The following is a 21,080-nucleotide window of genomic DNA, read 5'->3' as shown; positions in this document are numbered from 1 at the left end:
TGAATTATGTTGATATTTTATATAGTTTCAAAAATACAATAAGAATGGGGAAACATCTGAAATTCAGTGGTAACAGAAACAAATAAACTTAACTGTATCTCAAATAAATAACATATACACACAGAAGAAAATAATTCAAGTAACTTTTGAACACAGTCCTCTAACTATATGCTGTATAGGTAGGATCTATTCCATGGACAGAAAGCTTCAAAGAAATCTTGAGGTTTATTTAATACATTTTGTTGGATTAATATATGTTTGAGTGGCATTAATGCAGAAATTCTGAAGTTCTTTTATTTGTATATACAAGATTTTGTAACTGAATAAATACAGTGTTGTATTCTCATTCAGGGAGAAGAAAGATTGTAGATATGGAATGGAAGGAGAGGATTAACTCTGAGATGTTGGAATTAGAATATTGGAATTAGACATATTAGTCTGAAGTCATGATTTTTAAAAAGTTGTATGTCCTAAATCTGTCTGCTAAGAGGGCCTAGAAACAATGACACTCCAGGGACAATGAGCGCAAGCACACCTAGCTGGCTGGATTTTGGTTTCTAAATACCACTCCCCTCTGAAGGGAATCAGGCTCTTTGGAGAAATGGATGAGCCCAGGTCCAGAGCAGAGAAACTACACGATAAGTTTGGAGTATCCATACACTCTGCCAGCAAGTACTGAAGTACATGTTCAAAGAATGAAAACATGTCATGTCAAATGGACAGAAAAATTGCCTTAAGGCTCTCTACTGGTCAAAGTTGGCACAATTTTTATAAAAAATTGAATAATGACCAAAGTAAATTATTATCCATGGAACACAAAAATATATACAAGACCATACTGATAATTTTAAAAAACAAGAAAGTGGGAGGTAGAAGGGAAGACTCTTATTTATAGGAGGCTATAAATTAATAAATATAGAATGATATTTATGAAATAAATAGGAAATTTTAGACTAGGTAAATATCCTGTTCCCAGTCGTTTTTCACTTAGTGGTTTTAACATCTGTTGGGCATCTTGGCCATCAGTTTAGGCTAATATGAAAAAAGTTACTATAAACATTTATGTACAGATTTTGTACGGACATGTGTATTCACGTCTCTTAAAGTAAATACCTAAATGTAGGATTGCTGACTCACATTGTAAGCATATGCTTAATTTTATAAGAAACTGCGGTATCATTTTACACATACACCTGCCCTGAACCCAGCCCCGATTCTAGGATCACATCTCACACTTAGTTGTTATCTCTTTGGCCTCTTAGGTAAAATGTAAGAGAAATGAGGATGTGTGGTGAACATTATACAGCAACGAACTAGAACAAGTTAATACTACATATAACGATAAGGCTCTTATACAGCTGAATGAGGGAAGCCAAGCCCCCCAAAAAAGTAAATTTATATAAGTGACTCCATTTATATAAAGTTTGATAACAGGCAAAATGAGAATACAATGAAGGAAATCAGAAAAGTGGTTCCCTGTGAGGATAGTGGCTGAGAGGGGTTCATGAGAGCTTTCTGAGATGCTGATAATGCTGTTTATCTAAGTGATGTCTACTTTGTTGAGCTCACTTTGTGAAAATTTATCAAGCTGTACATTTATGACAAATGCAACCTTTCTGTATATTCGTATTACTGCAATATAAAAAAAAATTGAATAAACTTAATCTTGATTTCAAAACTGGACAAAAATAATGCTGAGTTCTTCAGCTTTCAGAAGGCATCCTTACTTTCTGATTTCCCAAGCTCTGTAGAAAAACTTTCCTGTAATCAAACCAGCAAGTCCTAACTACTGACAATCTATGGGAAGAGGTTTGATAACACACATCAAGAGAATTAAAAAGAAATACATGCTTTCTACAATAATTCCCCTCCAGGAATTTATCCTAAATCAGTAACTCACTCAAATATTTATGAATGGTGATGTAAAGCTATACATTAAAAAATACTTTAGAAAAGAAAACCCTTTGAAGGTAATACTTACAATTGGCGTCCCAAAAGGAATGTAACCTGTGAGAGGGCAGAGAAGAGTCAAGCTGTATAATCCTCGGCCCCACCTGCCTTTCAACCGAGATGGCACAGAGACTTCTGACCTTGATCTTAGCAGTCGCCCCAAGGAAAGGGCTTGGTCAGTTAACCAGGAGGCATCTCCAGCCCCCAGACCTTCTCCCAGCTCAGCCCTCCCCAGGACAGAGGGCTCCCCGGTGTCCCCCAACCTCTTTGTCTCTGTTCCCCTCGGTTATTCTGCTCCAAAACCAGGGCCCCCACTCCTGAAGGGGGCCACCCACGGCTGGGGCCCTGGCACTCTGCACTTGGTAGTCCTCCCATGACTTCTTCCATGAGGCCTCACACCCCTGCCCACACTCCCCACAGTGTCTCTGAAGGCCCTGGAATGTCTTCCACCTTCCCTCATCTTGTCTTTCTAAAACATACCCTTACTTTCTTGCCATTATGACCATTACTGGAGCCTTCGTGCCAGAGCTCTCTGAATCTCCAGGGCCCTGGCTGGACATCGACAGATCAGGAAAGGGCTTGCGTGTGGTGCTGCTGGGCCCTGACCCCCATCTCATGGCTGCTCACGGCCCTGGACTATGACACGGCTCCCTCCTTTACCCACACTGCTGTAGGTGGGCATCCTCCTGTCCCAGCCTCTAGCTTCCAGCAGCCAGTCAGCTGGTGGCCGAGCAGCAGGGAAGCACACCTGCATGGGTCACTTCTAGAGCAAACATTGGTCTCCTGCGTATGCATACCAGGAGACCACTCTCCTACCCGCAGCACTGGGGAGAGGCCCAAAGACTGAGCAGAGAATTGCAGGATACAGTTGTCTCAGGTGGAGAGCCTGCTATGGCCCCGTGCAGGTACTGGGGAGCACCCATAGCCATGGCTACAAGAACCTTCGCTGCCTTGGAGTTTCTCATGGCCGAGCCAGGGTCATGGGCACTAACTGCCCTGGTTTACACAGTGACATCACATGGCTGGCTATATTCTCCCACCCTCATGAGGTCAGGCTCTCTGAGGGTGGGGACACTGACTCACCTCCTGTACTGAGAACATCCCCTGGTGGGGCTTCCCAAGGCAGCAGTCAGCAGCCCCCCAATCCACCCTGCAAGTCAGGGGTGGGGGATCCACTCAATCACCCTGGGAAATGGTGTGGAGGAGGTGTCAGCACACTGGTGTGAGACTGGCCTCTGTTTTGTGACTCTGGACAAGGACCCTAGCCTCGCAGAACTGGAGGCAGGGTAACCACGCCAGGCCCAGCCAGTGTACAGGCAAGGGCTTTCTAGGCCACTAAGCTGTACATAAGCTGTGTGTAGCTCAGTTGGTAAAGAATCTGCCTGCAATGCAGGAGGCCCTGCTTCAATTCCTGGGTCGGGAAGATGCCCTGGGAAGGGATAGGCTACTCACTCCAGTATTCTGGCCTGGAGAATTCCACGGACTGTATAGTCCACGGGGTCGCAAAGAGTTGGACAGGACTGAGAACGTTCACTTTCAAGCTGTACATAGAGCTGTCCCTCTAGTGGCCACAGGGTGGGAACTTCCTGGGGGCAGGGATCTTAGACACATTCTCCCATTGCCCCTCTGCCCTCTGGTCTCCGTGCAATGGGAATCTGCCTCCCTGTGTGTGCAGTGGTGCAAACTCAGCGTGTACATGCAGCTGCTGCTGCTGCTAAGTCACTTCAGTCGTGTCCGACTCTGTGTGACCCCATAGACGGCAGCCCACCAGGCTCCCCCGTCCCTGGGATTCTCCAGGCAAGAATACTGGAGTGGGTTGCCATTTCCTTCTCCAATGCATGAAAGTGAAAAGTGAAAGTGAAGTCACTCAGTCGTGTCCAACTCTTCGAGACCCCATGGACTGCAGCCCACCAGGCTCCTCCATCCATGGGATTTTTCAGGCAAGAATACTGGAGTGGGGTGCCATTGCCTTCTCCGGTGTACATGCAGAGGGCAGGTTAAAGGTAGGATCAGAGACAAGGGAGTTAGACTGGGGATTCACTGCATGAAAGGGCTGAGCAGGGAGAGGGGCTTGGAAGGAAGGCACTCTGCATGCACAGGTAAGAGAGGAGTGACTCGCAGAAGGCAGGGCTGTCCTAACAAAAGTCACCCTGAAGCTGCCACTAAGTGAGTGGGGTATCAGCCTGGAGTGGGGGCCCCAGATTTACCTGTGGATGCCTCGACTCCATCCCAACCGCTCAGGCAGAAAAGACAGACAGACACATTTCAAAAGCTCCATAGGCTGGCCAGTCTTGTGCAGTTGAGCCAAAATGACCATGCAGGTGCAAGTGTGGCCATGTGTGCAACAGGATGTAGCATCCGGATGCCCTTGGAGCTGTGACCCTCAACAGTGGCCCAAATTGAGAAGAACCAGAGGGTCCCGAGGGCTTACCTGACATTCTAAAAGGCATGAAGATCTTCTCATTGGTGTCCGGGTGTAGAATAGCCTGGCAAGAGCAGGGAACAGGGCACAGGGTGACAACTGGGGAGGGGGAAGGGACGTGGGAGAAGAGAGGGGGAGGAGGTGAGGGACCCCCCCCAGGGGAGACTCCAGTGGCCTGTAGCTGTAGCCTATCTTGCCTTGTGGCTGGTCAGTCCTCCCTACCATTTGGGGCAGGTAAAAACCAAACACGGGCCACAGGCGGAGCTTCCCCTCCTGACAAATGCTCAAACCGAAGGCAGGCACGGCAGACCCTCTGTCCCCCATGCCATGCACACAAGAAACACAACCAGGATTCATGAAGAGAACCCACAGGGAAGGAGCTCAGGGGGCCCAGGGAAAGGCAGGCTGACCTGAGCGCTAGTCTTCAGAGATTCAGGCCTGGGTGCAGAGCAAGAAGGAAGCGGGTGGGGTGGAGTAGAGTAAGGTAGGGTGGACTGGGGTGGGGTGGGGTGGGGTGGGCAGGGCAGGGTTTCAGAGGTCAGCAGAAGGGAACAGGAAAGGAATCCAAAATGGAATTACCTGCTTGATTTTCTGTGCGCTCCAGAGCTGGAAAGGAGGAAGGGAGAAAAAGAAAGGGAAAGAAAAGAAGGAACAAAGATTAAAAGCACATATTAGTTTAAGGTCTCATAGCCCCATTTTCTAACCAGGGGCTCCATCTCAAAGGGCTTTAGAGGCTCAGGCTGTTTAGAGGTAACTACCTACCCCTGGTTGCCCCAGCTTCCCTGGACTGGGGCAGGTGGCATCACCAGGAAGGAAGGCCAGGGATCCCAGAAGAGCAGAGCTGGGGGGACTCATCCAGACTATTTAAACCAAGGGATCTCAACTCTGACTGTGCTGTAAAACTACTTGAAGAATTCTTCCAACATGTTCCTAACACTCCCTAGTTCATTTTACGGTATAGATAGGTAAGAAGCCCTGATTTAAATGAAGATACTTTTCATTTAAGTACCTTCATTTCATTTCATTAGGTAGATACTTCAGCTGTCTCCCAGAATCACAAGAGACCGCACAGCATAATTTTTCAGAGCTAGACAGACTGCCTGGATCCCTGGATTTGCCACTTCTACCTCTGAGCCTCAACTTCCTCATCTGTAAAATGGGGATAATAGCTGGGCTCTAACATTGTTGAAGAGGCATATGAAAAGTGCCCAGAGCAGTGCTGGACACACAGTAGGTGCTTTACAAGTGCTAAATCTTATAGATATTATTATTCTTATTTTTGTTATCGTTATAAGAAGGTTGTGCACTTTCACATGAATGAGAAGGTTGTATCTTCCAGCACAGTGTGGGGACAGGCTACAGGAACAGAACAATTTGTCAATTTCTTCAAATAATAAAAAATACTGTACTTCATTGACTCTGCTGCTGCTGCTTCTAAGTCGCTTCAGTCGTGTCCGACTCTGTTCGACCCTACAGACAGCAGCCCACCAGGCTCCCGCGTCCCTGGGATTCTCCAGGCAAGAACACTGGAATGGGTTGCCATTTCCTCCTCCAATGCATGAAAGTGAAAGGTGAAAGTGAAGTCGCTCAGTTATGTTCAACTCATAGCGACCCCATGGACTGCAGCCCACCAGGCTCCTCCGTCCATGGGATTTTCCAGGCAAGAGTACTGAATGGGGTGCCATTGCCTTCTCCTCATTGACTCTAAGACATCATTTATCCTAAGATATACTAATTGTGCCACTAAGAAAGAAAATTATGGCATAATACCATGATGTCCATCAGTTAAAAGATTCACCCCATTTAAGAGATGATAATATGTGATAAAATAACCTTTTGGAATCAAGAAAATATGGCAAGTAAAAATGTACACTGTAGGCAAATGAAAGGCCAGTGCATCTTTAGTGGATCAAGAAGGGTACGAGGTAAGAGGGGCGACCAGGTAAGCACTGATGTTTAAAGTTTTATAATGGAGTAGCTATGCTTCATTTATATGGCAATGTCATTTGGGATATAAATTAAGCTGCAGAATGCTACTAGGTAGCAATAATAGAGTTATAAAATTGACATACAGATTGTCTGCTACTTACAATGAGGTTATGTCCCAATAAACCCATTATAAGTTGAAATTATCACTGTCAAAACTGCATTTAATATTAATACATCAAACCTACCGAACATCATAGCTTAGCCTGGCCCATCTTAAAAGGGCACAGAACACTTACATTAGCTTACAGTTGAGCAAAATTATCTAACACAGAGGCTATTTTATAATATAGTACTGAATATCTCATGTAATTCATTGCATACTGTACTGAAAGTGAAAAATATACTGGTTGTGTGGGTACAGAATGGTTCTAAGTATATTGGTGGTTCCCCCCTTGATCTCGTGGCTGACTGGGAACTGCGGCTCACTGTCTATCCAGCATCACGAGAGGGTATCAGACCATGCATTGCTAGCTAGGAAAAGATCAATATTCACAATTCAAAGTACAGTTTCTCTGGATGCATATCATTTTCATACCATCATCAAGTCTGTAAACTGTAAGCTGAGCCATCGTAAGTCAAGGACCATCTGTATTAAAGTTTATGCTTTTACCAACAGTCGAGTCCTTAAGTCTAATTCACAGTCTAATCACTCTGATTTTAGATACATTTCAAACATATTTGATTGTCTGCTATTCCAGATCCAGAAAGATTAGAGGCAGTAGATTTTTTTAAAAATTATAATTGAGGAACAGAGGGGACTAAAGAAAGAAAAACCAAATGTAGAATCACTGTTAGCCAAAGACAGTATGTGAGAGCATAACAGTCGAGAAGTAAAAAAATGATAATAGGTTGATCTTTCATTGCTCAAAGAGTGCCTTGCTGAAGTGCAACCCACCAAGTCCCAGTGCCGAACCAGGTGTGACCCCAGGCCCTGGGCACAAATTCCTGACACCCAAGGCTCTCCACCCCAAGTCAGAATCCCCTACATCCGTGTCCCCTCACCCTGTGGGGTCATGGCCCAGATCCTTGGAGCAGGGTCCTGCCTTTGAGTGCCGGCCACAGCATCTCCCAGAACCATGCACACACAGCAAACCTAAGACTTGTTTGTTTGTTTGTTTGTTTTTTTATAGGAGGCGGCTGTCACCTGGCTCGCACTCCCGGAAGACTCGCGGCCCCGCGGATCGTCGGTCTCGGGGATCCCAGCGCCCGGCGGAGCGCGAGGCCGCTTGGGACCACTCAGCGAGGTGGCACCGCCCCTCCGCGCGACCAGCTGTTTGTTTTTTTTAAACTAAGATGTCTTCATACAATTCTTATAAATAAAGAAAAAGATCCCCCGCCTGATGAACAGTCTGGGCTGAAAACACTGATCTAAGACATTAAAGGACAGTGTAAACAGCAGGCACTAGAACCAGCAGTCTACATTCCTGTGCCTACTGAATGTGTGACCCAGGGCAAATTGCTTTGCCTCCATGCCTCAGTTTTTCCATCAAACCATAGGTTGTTGTAAGGACGATGCTTGATGCTCCCAGCAGCAGGCATTTCCCTTTGGGTAGACAGCTAAATCTATGCTTTCCAGCCTCCCCACGGTCAGGTGGGCTCACACGACCAGGTGCCAGCTGATGGGCTGTAGGTAGAAATGGAGTTCGCCATTTCCAGGCTTGGCCCCAAAGCCTCCCACAGAGGAGCCATTGGAGGACAGTGGGGCCCAAGAAGACAGGAAAGCTATAAGGTGAAAGGAGCCTGGCTCCTGGACATCCGCATGTGCTGAGTCCCTGTGTGGCACTGGACTCTGACATGAGTGAGAAACAGACCTTACTGTCTAAGGCCCCTAAATCCAGGGGGTTTTGTTACAGCACTTGGCTTACACTGATATACTTGGCCCATAGATCATGCTCCATAAATGTCTAACATAAAGGGGAAGTCAGTCAAATGAGCAGTATTTTTCAAAGAACTTAATTATTTCTCAATAAATTCATCTCTGTTGTTTCATTCCTACAACATGAGTAGACTACATCACACAAAGCAACTCATCTGAGAGACTAAATGACTCTGCTGTGGTTCCAGAGGCCTGGTGGCAGGACGAAGATGGAGGCCTCCTGGCCTCCAGACTCGTGTGCCCCCTGTTCTCTGGAGCAGACTGACGTCTGGCCTGGCCAGGGTGACAGCCAGACCTGAGGCATGAGAAGAGGAAGAGGACCTCGGCTGACGTCACCTGAGGTCCCAGAACCTCCCTTTGCTGCTGGGCAGCAGATGCGCTTCCCCAGCACCTGTTCCTTCTCCCCCTCCCCGGGAAGACTAGCCAAGGAACACTTGCTACCCACGGCTGCATCTGAGTCCCTCAAGTTCAAGGGCTGCCTCCTCTACCCCCACCCAGCAATGGGAGACTCAGGCAGGTGCTGGCTTAGCAGCAAAGGCAGAAGTTCAGCAGGAATGTCAGCAGGTAAGGCCAGGAGGCCCGAGCTCACAGACATGTTCCCTCCGCACAATGACACCCACACACACGGTGTGGGCAGGCTAGTGCCACAGATAAGAGGCAATGGACCTGTTATCTATTTGAATCTCACAATCAGAAAACTGTTTCCATAAGACAGATGAGAAAAGCGAAGCTCAGCCACACCCAAGTTCTCACAGGTGGAGCCAGAACTTCAGGTTATGATCTGTGACTTAGATTCCTTCATTCATCTTCATGCATTCATTCACATTTAGTGAACAAGTGCTATGTGTCAAGCATCTTTCTGAGGGCATTGTACATATTAACTTATTAATCTTCTCAACAACCCTATGCGGCAGGGAGTAGTGTATCTCCCATTTTACAGATGTGGAAACTGAGGCACTGAGAGGTTCAGTGATTTGCCCAAAGTCCCACAGTAGCACTGGGATTTGAACCCAGGCCGTCTGGTTCCATAATCCCACCCAAATCCCTATGCACGCATCTCTAAATGCTGGCACACCAGTTCACACTGTTCTGTCCCTTAAGGCATCTAGTATAATCTGGAGATCTTTCCACATCAGAGCATGGAGAGCAGTCTTATTCTTCCTAACAGAAACATTGAATGAACATATAAACTTCACCCTATTCAGTTCAGTTCAGTTCAGTTGCTCAATCGTGTTCAACTCTTTGCAACCCCATGGACTGCAGCATGCCAGGCCTCCCTGTCCATCACCAACTCCCAGAGCTTGCTGAAACTCATGTCCATTGAGTCAATGACACCATCAAACCATCTCATCCTCTGTCGTCCCTTTCTCCTCCTGCCTTCAATCTTTCCCAGCATCAGGGTCTTTTCCAATGAGTCAGTTCTTTGCATCAGGTGGCCAAAGTATCGGAGCTTCAACTTCACCATCAGTCCTTCCAATGAATATTCCTTTAGGATTGACTGGTTTGATCTCCTTGCAGTCCAAAGGACTTTCCAGAGTCTTCTCCAACATCACAGTTCAAAAACATTAATTCTTCTGTGCTTAGCTTTCTTTACGGTCCAACTCTTACATCCATACATGACTACTGGAAAAACCATAGTTTGACGATATGGACTTTTGTCAGCAAAGTAATGTCTCTGCTTTTTAATATGCTGTCTAGGTTGGTCATAGCTTTTCTTTCAATGAGCAAGCGTCTTATAATTTCATGGCTGCAGGCATCATCTGCAGTGATTTTGGAGCCCAAGAAAATAAAATCTGTCACTGTTTCCATTGTTGCCCATCTATTTGCCATGAAATGATGGGAGCGGATGCCATGATCTTTGTTTTTGAATGTTGAGGGTTTTTTTTGTTGTTGTTGTTTTTATTAGACATTTTTTTTCTTTTTTTTTTTTCTAAATCTAATTTTATTTTATTTTTAAACTTTACATAATTGTATTAGTTTTGCCAAATATCAAAATGAATCCGCCACAGGTATACATGTGTTCCCCATCCTGAACCCTCCTCCCGCCTCCCTCCCCATACCATCCCTCTGGGTCGTCCCAGTGCACTAGCCACAAGCATCCAGTATCAGGCATCGAACCTGGACTGGCATCTCGTTTCATACATGATATTTTACATGTTTCAATGCCATTCTCCCAAATCTTCCCACCCTCTCCCTCTCCCATAGAGTCCATAAGACTGTTCTATACATCAGTGTCTCTTTTGCTGTCTCATATACAGGGTTACTGTTACCATCTTTCTAAATTCCATATATATGCGTTAGTATACTATATTGGTGTTTTTCCTTCTGGCTTACTTCACTCTGTATAACAGGCTCCAGTTTCATCCACCTCATTAGAACTGATTCAAATGTATTCTTTTTAATGGCTGAGTAATACTCCATTGTGTATATGTACCATAGCTTTCTTATCCATTCATCTGCTGATGGACATCTAGGTTGCTTCAATGTCCTGGCTATTATAAACAGTGCTGTGATGAACATTGGGGTACACGTGTCTCTTTCCCTTCTAGTTTCCACAGTGTGTATGTTGAGTTTTAAGCCAGCTTTTTCACTCTCCTTTTTCACTTTCATCAAAGGCTCTTCAGTTCCTCTTCACTTTCTGCCATAAGGTTGGTGTCATCTGCATATCTGAGGTTATTGATATTTCTCCCAGCAATCTTGATTCCAGCTTGTGCTTCATCCAGCTCAACACTTCGCATGATGTACTCTGCACATAAGTTAAATAAGCAGGGTGACAATATACAGCCTTGACATACTCCTTTCCCAATTTTGAACTAGTCCATCGTTCCATGTCTGCTTCTAGCTGTTGCTTCTTGACCTGCATACTGGACTTTTAAACTATTTCCAATCTTTCATTGTGGTAAAATATAAATAATAAAATGTACCATTTAACCATTTTTAAGTGGAAGTTCAGTGGCATTAAGTACATTCACATTGTTGTACAGCCATCACCACCATCCATCTCCAGAATTTTTCTTCCTCAACTGAATCTCTGTACCCAGTGTGTACTAATTCCCAAATCCTCCTCCCCTCAGGTCCAGGGAACTACCATTCTACTCTCTTGTCTCTTTAAATTTAACCACTTTAGGTATTTCATATAAGTAGAATCATACAACATTTGTCCTTCTGTGACTGTCTCATCTTGTGCTATTATGACCCTACTCCAGTGAATGTCCCTGGAGTTACCACCATTATATCAATAATATTTAAAGGAAAAGCATGAATGCATGCAGATATCTCTGGCAGGATACAGAAGAAACTGGTCCTTACTCTAGGGAGAAATGGGGAATTGGCAGACAGGGAAAGGGAAACATTGTGTGCTCTATTTTCTTTTGATGCCTTCAGCATTCAGTAGATTGTTCATGTGTTGGCAATTTACTCACTAAGCTGTATTCAACTCTTGTGACCCCATGAACTCTTGCGACCCCACGAACTGCAGCCTGCCAGGCTCCTCTCTCTGTCCATGGGATTCTCTGGGCAAGAATACTGGTGTGGGTTGCCATTTCCTCCTCCAGGGGATCTTCCCAACCCAGGGATCAAATTTAGGTCTCCTGCATTGCAGGCAGATTCTTTACCGATTGAGCTACGAGGGAAGCCCTTGTTCATGTGTTACCTACCCAAAAATAATTCTTAAAAATTTGAGAGTAAGCATTAGAAAAATAGAAATAGCATGCACAACTTTTCAGCTCTTATAGTCCTCTATGGCATAGACTGTTAATGGTCCAACAAAACCTATGTCCTTTTCTGCCATAGTAATAGAAAGGTAGAGGGCAGGTGGCTGACCTGCTGCACTACATTTCCCAGCCTCCTTTGCAGGGCAGGTGGTTGGCCTGCTGTACTACATTTCCCAGCCTCCTTTGCAATTAGGCTTATCCTTGTGACTGAGTCCCTTAGTGGCATCTGAGAGGAGGTGAGATGTGCCTTTCCCTAGCTAGCTCCTCCCAACCTATATTTTCTATCACCTGCCTGTGAGCCAGAACAACAATGTGGCTGCAGCCCAGCGTGGGCCAGGCAGAGGGAAGAACCCAAGGAGATGGTGGAGAAACATGATGGAAGGAGCCTGGGTTCCTGATTGACCCTGTGGAGCAGAGCCACCTGCCCACCTGGAACTTGAACTATGACACGGGCAAGAGATAAACATCTATCTTGTTTGAGCTGGTGTGTTTTGAGGTCATTTCATTACAGCAGTTAGTATAACCTTAACCAAAGTAACCCATCTGGGGTTTGGGGAAAGTGCTTCCCACGCTGTCAGGGAAGCCTCGCCACAGGAGAGAGGAAGGGATGAACACCGAGTCATGTTGAGGTTCTTCTCATGGCATCTGGAAGTGCTCCCACCTCAGGAGGTTTTGGGGTGAGAAGGGAGGGACAGCTCCATCTTAAATTAACTTCCTAGTCATGACCCGACCTCATTTGGGCTCATCCCATCTCCAGGCTGCACCAACAACAGTCAGGGTCACAGATGTGGGGCCTGGCTCAGCCACTAACTTGCCTGGTCTTCCTGTGCAAGTCACCTCACTCCCTAGAATTACATTGTTTTGTTTTTTTAATTAATGAGACAGGAGATGGAAGCCAGTCTCTCCAAGGTCCCTTCCCATCTGATGATGCCAATTCTGGCTTTCAGAGAGCCCAGGACAAGGACTCGGGCCTGATTTTTTGAGTCTAGGTTTTTCCCTGCGACATGCTGGGCCCATGAGTTGAATGCTGGATACAGAAATGGCAGCAGATATCACCCACAAGCCAAGAGCTGGTTGATAATTTGAAGTTTAATGAGCCAACCCTGCAAACAGGTTACAAGCAAGGAAACCCTGGAATGTAAAGCACTTGATGGAGGCCAAGGAGACATGGTGGGCAGTCCATCCACACTGAGAATCTAGAACAGGGAGCCCCCTGCGTCTTCTTGTCGATCCACTGCAGCAGCTCCATTTTAAGCTACAATTCCTCAGTGTGACCTGGTCTCCTTTGGGCTCAGTCATCTCCCTCTGTGTTTCTGGCTGAACATTAAAATGCATAGCCCCAATCCCTTGGAATTTACTGGTGCAGCAACAACCAGTGTGGATGTGAGACTTTCGACCTTTCTTGATTTCTCAGCTTGCAGAATGAGGACACAGAGGATGTGGGGAAACAGCCTGGGAGAAAGGTTGCTGGAACAATGCAGACGTTTGCTGATTTCAGAAATGGCTTAAGTCTCAGCTGAGTTGCCATTTGAACTTATCAGAAACCCAGTGCGGAGGCCAAGCGAGGGGCAGAGGGTGGGCCCCAAACAAACTTCAGGAGGGAAGCCCCTCCTTCTCAGGGCAGAGACCTCCTATGCTCAGACCTCAGATGGAGGAGTCACTGCCCAGGCCTTGTCCCCAGTCTGATTCCTTCCGCTTCCCCTCTCCTCTTTCCAAGCTGCTTCTCCAAACCTCTGAAGCAGCAACAACAGAGCCTATTTATAACAACCTCTAAAAGGTAATTAAACAGAGCCTGAAAGGGATCCTTCTATAAGGCAGAGGATGCCTTCATGACACAATAAGAAATCTTCTTAATTCATCATTTGGGCCAATCCTATTACTTCTCACCATTAACTTTGTTGCCATGGTTACTCCCAGGTAATATGTACAAATGCAAATCTACGTGGGGCAAAAAATGGGCCAATTCTACAGATGAAAGGAGACAAATATCCCCCCTCAATCTGCTACACAACACACATGAGCAGTCACGACTTCCATGTACACACAGTTTCTCTCTATTAAGAGGCTGGAGCCTCTAGTCAAACCCTCTTTTGTGAATTGGAATTACAGATCTCCCACTTGCTAGCCATGTGACTTGGGGCAATTTACTTGGAGATGCGGGTTCAAGCCCTGGGTCAGGAAGATCCCCTGGAGAAGGAAATGGCAACCCACTCCAGTATTCTTGCCTGGGAAATCCCATAAACAGAGGAGCCTGGCAAGCTACAGTCCATGCAGTCACAAGAGTTGGACACAACTTAGGGACTAAACAACAACAACTTAATTTTTTGAGCCTCCATTTCCTCATTTGTAATATAGGAATATGAATACTTACTTTCATGCTTATTGTGATAATTAAAAACAATTCATTTATCCAACAAATATTTATTGAGCACATATTATGTGCTGGGCACCACTCTAGGCACTAAGAATATATCAAAAAAAAAAAAACAAAACGAAATCTCTGGTTTTGTGGAGCTTACACGATTGTGGAGACAAACAATAAACAAAAAAATAATAAAAAGTAAATTTGCTCATATGTGAGAAGGATAAGTGCTTCAAGAAACACGGGAAAGTAGAACAGAGTAAGGATAGGGAGAGTGTGCTGGCAGCAAGGATGGATTTTTAAAAATTTATTGTAGTGGGGTCCTCACGAAAGGAGGGGGTGAAGGATGGAGAACATTCAGGAACACGATGACATGACCAGGGTCACAGCTTCTGTCACAGTGGGGACAGAAAAGAAAAGGCTAGGCTGGAGCTGGGCTGGAAGAGGGGAGGGAGAGACACAGGCTGCATCCTCCACCCCCAGAAGCGCCTCTACTCCTTGGATCCCTTCGCTGGCATTTGGGGCTGGGTAATTCTTTGTCGTGGGGGCTGTCCTGTGCGCTGTAGGCTGGAGTTGGGCTCCCTAAAATTCCATCTCTTGTCCTGCCTCTGGTTCTAGTGGCTCCTTCTTTTGCTCCCCCAACTTTTCTTTCCCTGGACAGATTCTCAAGTAGGATGATGTTTAGTAAGGTGGTCAGGGTAGTTTTCATTGAGATGGCTTTAGAGAAAATACCTGAAGGAGGAAGTAAGCCATGCAGATACCTGGTAGGAGATTTTTCTGTCCAGCAGAACAGCCAGTGCAAAGGCCCTGAGGCAGAGTGGGCCTCCCAGCCTATCTGAGGGACAGGAGGAGGCCTGTGTGACTGACTTGGGCTGAATGAGGGAAAGAGCAGTAGGAAATAAGATCAGAGATGAATTGGGGCTTTGCAGTTTGTGCTGAGGACTGTGGCTTTTACTCTGAGTTTTTACTATAGAGTGGTCCTTAACAGGAGGGCAATTTTCCACCCAGGGGCCATTGGGAAATGTCTCGTTGTCATGAATTGGGAAGGAATGCCATTAGCACACAGTGGGTAGACCAGGGGTGTTGCTATACGTCCTACAGTGCACAGGGCAGCCCCCACGACAAAGAATTACCCAGCCCCAAATGCCAATCGTGCTGAGTCTGAGAAACCCTGGGGCAACAAACCCTGGAGCAGTTTCACAGGTCAGTCTGAGTGCTGTACTGGGAATGGGCAGAGGGAGCCCAGGTAGAACAGGAAGACCACCCAGGAGGCCACTGCAAGACCCAGCCTGGAGATGCTATACAGCACCCAGTACCACAAATGTAGTATCATACAAATGCTTCAGCTAATACTGATCACTTGCCTGTTTTGTGCTAATAATAAGGGTCAGCTTGTAGCTGCCCCAGAGGTGCTGGGTGCTGATCAGGATCCCAGAGGCCAGGGGTCAGGGCAAGTGGGGGGTGGGGGGCGGTGTCATTCAAGCCTCTGATAGACAATCCTGCTGATACCCAGAGAAGATTCAGGGTGCAAGTATTTTTAACTCTCTGGTATCTTCTCTGCTATTTTCAGCAAAACCCAAACACAGCTGACCCCATTTCTGCTCTGCCAGGGGAGGAGACCAGCAGGATCTCTCACATCTCAGCTGCCCTTTCGCCTTGGCAGGTTGCAGGCAGAACCCATCCTTCATGGGACCCCTGGGCAACCACTGTGCTGGGTGCTGAGCAGGCACCAAGGAAGGCGGGCTGGCTCCCAGCCTCTGGGGGTGTGGAATGATGGACCAGAACCGCCGCTCAGAAGCCGACAGTGGCTCCCTGCCCCCTCACTTCCGACCACCCCCGCCGCTCCCAAGCTGTTTTCCTTTCAGCACTTTTCCCTCCCCATATACCTGGTACAGGAGGATCCAACCACAGTTCCACTGTCCTGCTCCCCTCTTACTCCAGGACAACACAACCAGCATCTCTTCTGGGTTCCAGAAACTTTCACAATCTGGCCTGAAACTTCCCAACTTCCTTTCTCACCTTCTGTCCCTCTCTCATCATGCACTTTCTCTCCCTCTCTCTCCACTCTACTTCCCAGCCTTCGTCTGCAACTTACAGGGACGACCCTCTCATGCCTTGGGTCTCTCTACATTCTACGTCCAAATGCTTGTGTCCTCCACGAAGCCTTTCCTCAGCACCTGTGTTCTCAGGAGTCTCTCGCCGCTGAATTCCTACTACCGCAGCCTAAATCCTGCCTCTAGCCACCCCCTTAAGTGTGCGCCTGCGTGGGAGCTGGCTGCGTGAGGGCAGGAGCCTCCCAGTGCCCACCTACCACTGCACCTCTCATGTACCAGGTGCTCCACAGATGCCCACGGCCTGGCCTGACAGGGTTAACTGCACAGTGTGACTGGGGCTAAGAGACCTGCACACATGCCAAGCCCCTCTGATGGCACTTCTACCCCACCCGCCCACTCTGCCTGTTAGCACACACATTCCACTCCAGAGTATTACCTTCCCTTCCAAATCTATCTTCAGACAGTGAGTGAAAAATGGGCATTAGATCTTCCAGGTCCAGTGTCCTTGTCCCACCACACATTAGTTATGTAACCTGAGATAAGTTTTGTAATCTCTCTGAGCCTCAGTTTTCTTGCCTGTAAAATGGGATCAATATAGGCATCAACCAAACAGGGCTTCTGTGAAGATTAATTGAGAGAATACATATAAAGTGCAAATATTTAGCATGGCTCCTGGGCTTTGGTGAGCTCACAGTGAGTGGTGACTCATTACCATGGGGGTCTTCCATATTGAACCCCACCCATCTCCATCCATACCAAACCATCCCAGCAAAGCCCCAGCATACAAAAAGCACACAGCACAGCACTCAGAAACTTAGCTGCCTGGACTTGTGTTTTCGCTCTCATCTATGGCTTTGTTGTTTAACTGATAGCTGCAATCTTTATTAGGGTTCCTAATACATCAAATATATACCTGTCAAGCCCAAAGAGTAAATTTTACTTATTTTTATTTTACTGTTAGGACTAACTTTTCACTGGTACAGCAACCTTTCAACAAGTTAACAGTCTCTGGAGGAGATATCAGCCACCCACTAACCCAGGTCATCAGGTGTGAATAAACTCTCAATCTGCTTATAGCCCCCTGGTGGGATATTGTAACTGGAGGGCAGATTAGGTAACAAATTAGTGCATAAGATACCCAGTGGTGCCCAGACATTGCGTCAGGCCCATAGGCATCAGCACACAGCCACAGGCTTCTGAGTCGCATGCCACCAAAATGACATCAGGGGAGGCACAGAGCCCAAAAGCACACAGGCTGTCCAGACCGAGGTCAAGAACCATCCCAGCCTCTTCAGACAGCACCGGCATGACCTTTGAGCAGGGCAAGCCTCAACCAGGGATGGGGACTTTGTGAATTTCTGATCCCTGAAGCTCCCCAGATCCTGAGCTGGTATGTCACTACCTGCTCTTGCTGTGGCCGTGGAGGCTGGTGGGGGCCAGGGCTCTGTAGACAAGGTCCAGGAGGTACTGGGAGAGCTGCAGCAGAGCCCAATCCTGATGTCTGGGGAGCCAGGAGGGCGCGGGGATGGGGGCTGAGCCGTGGACTCACACTGGCCTCCAGAGGGACGCCGCAGGCATCACCAACTGGAGCCAGAACGGGGAGGAGCAGCTAGTGCAGGTCCCCCCACCCTCCCCCAGCTAGTGCAGGTCCCTCCACCCTCCCCCAGCTAGTGCAGGACCCCCCACCCTCCCCCAGCTAGTGCAGGAACCCCACCTTCCCCCAGCTAGTAAGGGTCCCCCCAACCTCCCCCAGCTAGTGCAGGTCCCCCCACCCTCCCCCAGCTAGTGCAGGTCCCCCCACCCTCCCCCAGCTAGTACAGGGTCCCCCCACCCTCCCCCAGCTAGTGCAGGTCCCCCCACCCTCCCCCAGCTAGTACAGGGTCCCCCCACCCTCCCCCAGCTAGTACAGGGTCCCCCCAACCTCCCCCAGCTAGTGCAGGTCCCCCCACCCTCCCCCAGCTAGTGCAGGACCCCCCACCTTCCCCCAGCTAGTGCAGGTCCCCCCACCTTCCCCCAGCTAGTGCAGGGTCCCCACCCTCCCCCAGCTAGTGCAGGTCCCCACCCTCCCCCAGCTAGTGCAGGACACCCCACCCTCCCCCAGCTAGTGCAGGACCCCCCACCTTCCCCCAGCTAGTACAGGGTCCCCCCAACCTCCCCCAGCTAGTGCAGGTCCCCCCACCTTCCCCCAGCTAGTGCAGGGTCCCTCCACCCTCCCCCAGCTAGTGCAGGACCCCCCACCTTCCCCCAGCTAGTAAGGGTCCCCCCAACCTCCCCCAGCTAGTGCAGGACCCCCCACCTTCCTCCAGTTAGTGCAGGGTCCCCCCAACCTCCCCCAGCTAGTGCAGGGTCCCCCCAACCTCCCCCAGCTAGTGCAGGACCCCCCACCTTCCCCCAGCTAGTGCAGGGTCCCCCCACCCTCCGGGCTTCCCAGCTGCCTGGAGGCACATGAGAGCTTTCGGGATAGAAAACAAAGCGGGCCCAGAAAACAGGACAGGCAGCTTTAAGCTTCTGAAGGGAACAAAGAGAGGAAACATGGCCTCATTTCCCAACTCTTGAAAACTGGAAAGAGTCCCAAGAGGAAAAGCCAGGCTGGAGGGGAGCTTGGGCTGAGAGCAGACACAAGGGCAGGAAAGGCCTGGAGGCTGGACTCCTCTGGTCCATGAGGAGCTGCCAGGGTCCGAGGACCAGCCCCCCACCCTAGAGAGGGGCGTGTCAGGTCACACCAGCGGGCTCCTCGGTGCCACAGCCAGAGGGCAGCACTTCGCTCAGGAATAAGGACATCCGGCCCTGCCCTGTCTGCTGATGGCTGCTCCCAACCAACTCAGCAGGCAACACAGGCTCCTGAAGATAGACCTTGCATAGCCAGCACTGCAACATCATGCGTCACTTCAGGGGCCCCACACAAGGGCATCTGGCCAAGGAGCTGCCTCTCTTGGCACCTCTGCCCCCTCTCCATGTGGCAGGCTGCTGTCCAGCACATTGGCCTGTCCCTTCCTCTAGGGGCCATCTTCCTCTAGGGGCCGTTCTCTCTGTGCTCAGGATGTTTTTCCTCCGCCCCTTCCCAGCGCCCCCTCCTCACTAATCCTTGGTCATCCCTCAGTCTCAGGTGAGAAATCTCTTCCAGACTCCCTGCTTCTGGTCAGGTGACTCCTCTGCTCTCCCACGGCATCATGTATTTTCACTGTCGTGGCCTGGATTCTGGGGCGTCCCGGGGGCAGGACCCTCCTCCAGCCTCTCCTCTGCTCTCCCCCAGCTCCTAGCACCAACACTGGCCTGGAGATGCCCCGTAAATACATAGCAAAATAAACTGGATTGGGGAGGGCTGATGGCTTAGCCACCTGGCCCAGGGAACACCCAGCCAGGGACCAGCGGGTCGCGTGGACTTTGTGCCTAAAGGTGTGAAAAGGCAGGGCAGTGCCTCACAGTCACCAACAGAACAGAAGAGACTACAGCACAGGAAAATGTGTTTCCGGACGGAAAATAAGCAGAGTTTTAGGAACTGATCCAGCAGAGAGGAGGAAGCCATCCCTCAATGCCTGCAGAAGCCACACTTGAGAAGCCAGGCCATCACCCCCAGGATGCCAGCGAAGTTCAGGACTTGGAGGGCCCAGGCACCCCAGGAACAAAGGGCTAATCATAGGGCTAAACAGAGGGACTTGGTTGAAAATCTGAATTCAAAGCAGTAGGACCCCTCGGCCTTCTCCACACAGCAAGGGGGCTCTCACCACCCTCGTCTGTGTTCCCCAAACACTGGAAGGTTATCAACCTTCTGGAGAAATGGAATCCAAGTGACTCCAGACTTGGGAACACTAGCCCAGTGGAAAGAGGGAGCTGCTGCTGCTAAGTTGCTTCAGTCGTGTCCAACTCTGTGCGACCCCATAGACGACAGGCCACCAGCCTCCCCCATCCCTGGGATTCTCCAGGCAAGAACACTGGAGTGGGTTGCCATTTCCTTCTCCAATGCATGAAAGTGAAAAGTGAAAGGGAAGTTGCTCAGTCGTGTCCGACTCTTAGCGACCCCATGGACTACAGCCTACCAGGCTCCTCCATCCATGGGATTTTCCAGGCAAGAGTACTGGAGTGGGGTGCCATTGCCTTCTCCAGAAAGGGGGATCAGGTGAGGCTAAAAGCAGAGAAATCAATGAAAATCTGCAAAGTGAATATCGGGGCTTCAGCCTTGCTCCTCTAGTTGGCTTCCAGAATGCAGAGGTGAGAAGATACTGTATTTACAAAATAGGAAGAGGATCCTGCTGAAAGGAATAAAGAAAAGAAACAACCAAATAGCTCTCAGAAATTAAAATTTGTACTAGCTGAAGTTAAAAATCTGATAGACACGTTGAAAATAAACTGAAGGAAATTTCCTGTAAATCCAGACAGAAGGAAAAAGTGAAAGAATAAAAGAGAAGAAAAGGATAAGAAAATCTGAGTATCAATCTAAGATGTTGAATATTTGACTAACAGGAATTCCAGAATGAGAAGAAATTATCAAAGAAATAGTATAAGAAAAATTGCCAGAACTGAGAGACAGGAGTCTTCAGATTGAAAGAGGTCACCAGAAACCCAAAATAATGAATTTTAAAAGACATAGCATTGTGGGATTTCAGAAATAAACCATATACATAGAGAGGAGATCCTAAACATTCCCAAAGAGAGAAAACAGGTCACTTGCAAAGAATCAGGAATAAAACAGCACTGGATTTTTCAAAAGCTAGAC

At 48.2% G+C, this 21,080-nt stretch overlaps 1 protein-coding gene across 3 annotated transcripts in view; it reads right to left on the bottom strand.

Annotated features, from left to right (window-relative positions):
- SFXN5 (sideroflexin 5) overlaps positions 1-21,080 on the bottom strand; it is a 127,318-nt gene that overhangs the window by 81,405 nt on the left and 24,833 nt on the right. For all 3 annotated transcript variants that reach the window (XM_019969935.2, XM_019969936.2, XM_070798433.1), the window contains exons 4-6: positions 4,952-4,978; positions 4,382-4,436; positions 1,982-2,007 (exon numbers count right to left, since the gene is read on the bottom strand). In XM_019969935.2, the coding sequence (XP_019825494.2) occupies positions 1,982-2,007; positions 4,382-4,436; positions 4,952-4,978 (108 nt within the window). The remainder of the gene's footprint in view (positions 1-1,981; positions 2,008-4,381; positions 4,437-4,951; positions 4,979-21,080) is intronic.

This window comes from Bos indicus, chromosome 11, assembly GCF_029378745.1.
Source record: "Bos indicus isolate NIAB-ARS_2022 breed Sahiwal x Tharparkar chromosome 11, NIAB-ARS_B.indTharparkar_mat_pri_1.0, whole genome shotgun sequence".
In the NCBI taxonomy this organism is placed as follows: Eukaryota; Metazoa; Chordata; class Mammalia; order Artiodactyla; family Bovidae; genus Bos; species Bos indicus.
Note: the sequence above shows the minus strand (reverse complement) of the source record. Positions and strands in the feature narration are given on the sequence as shown.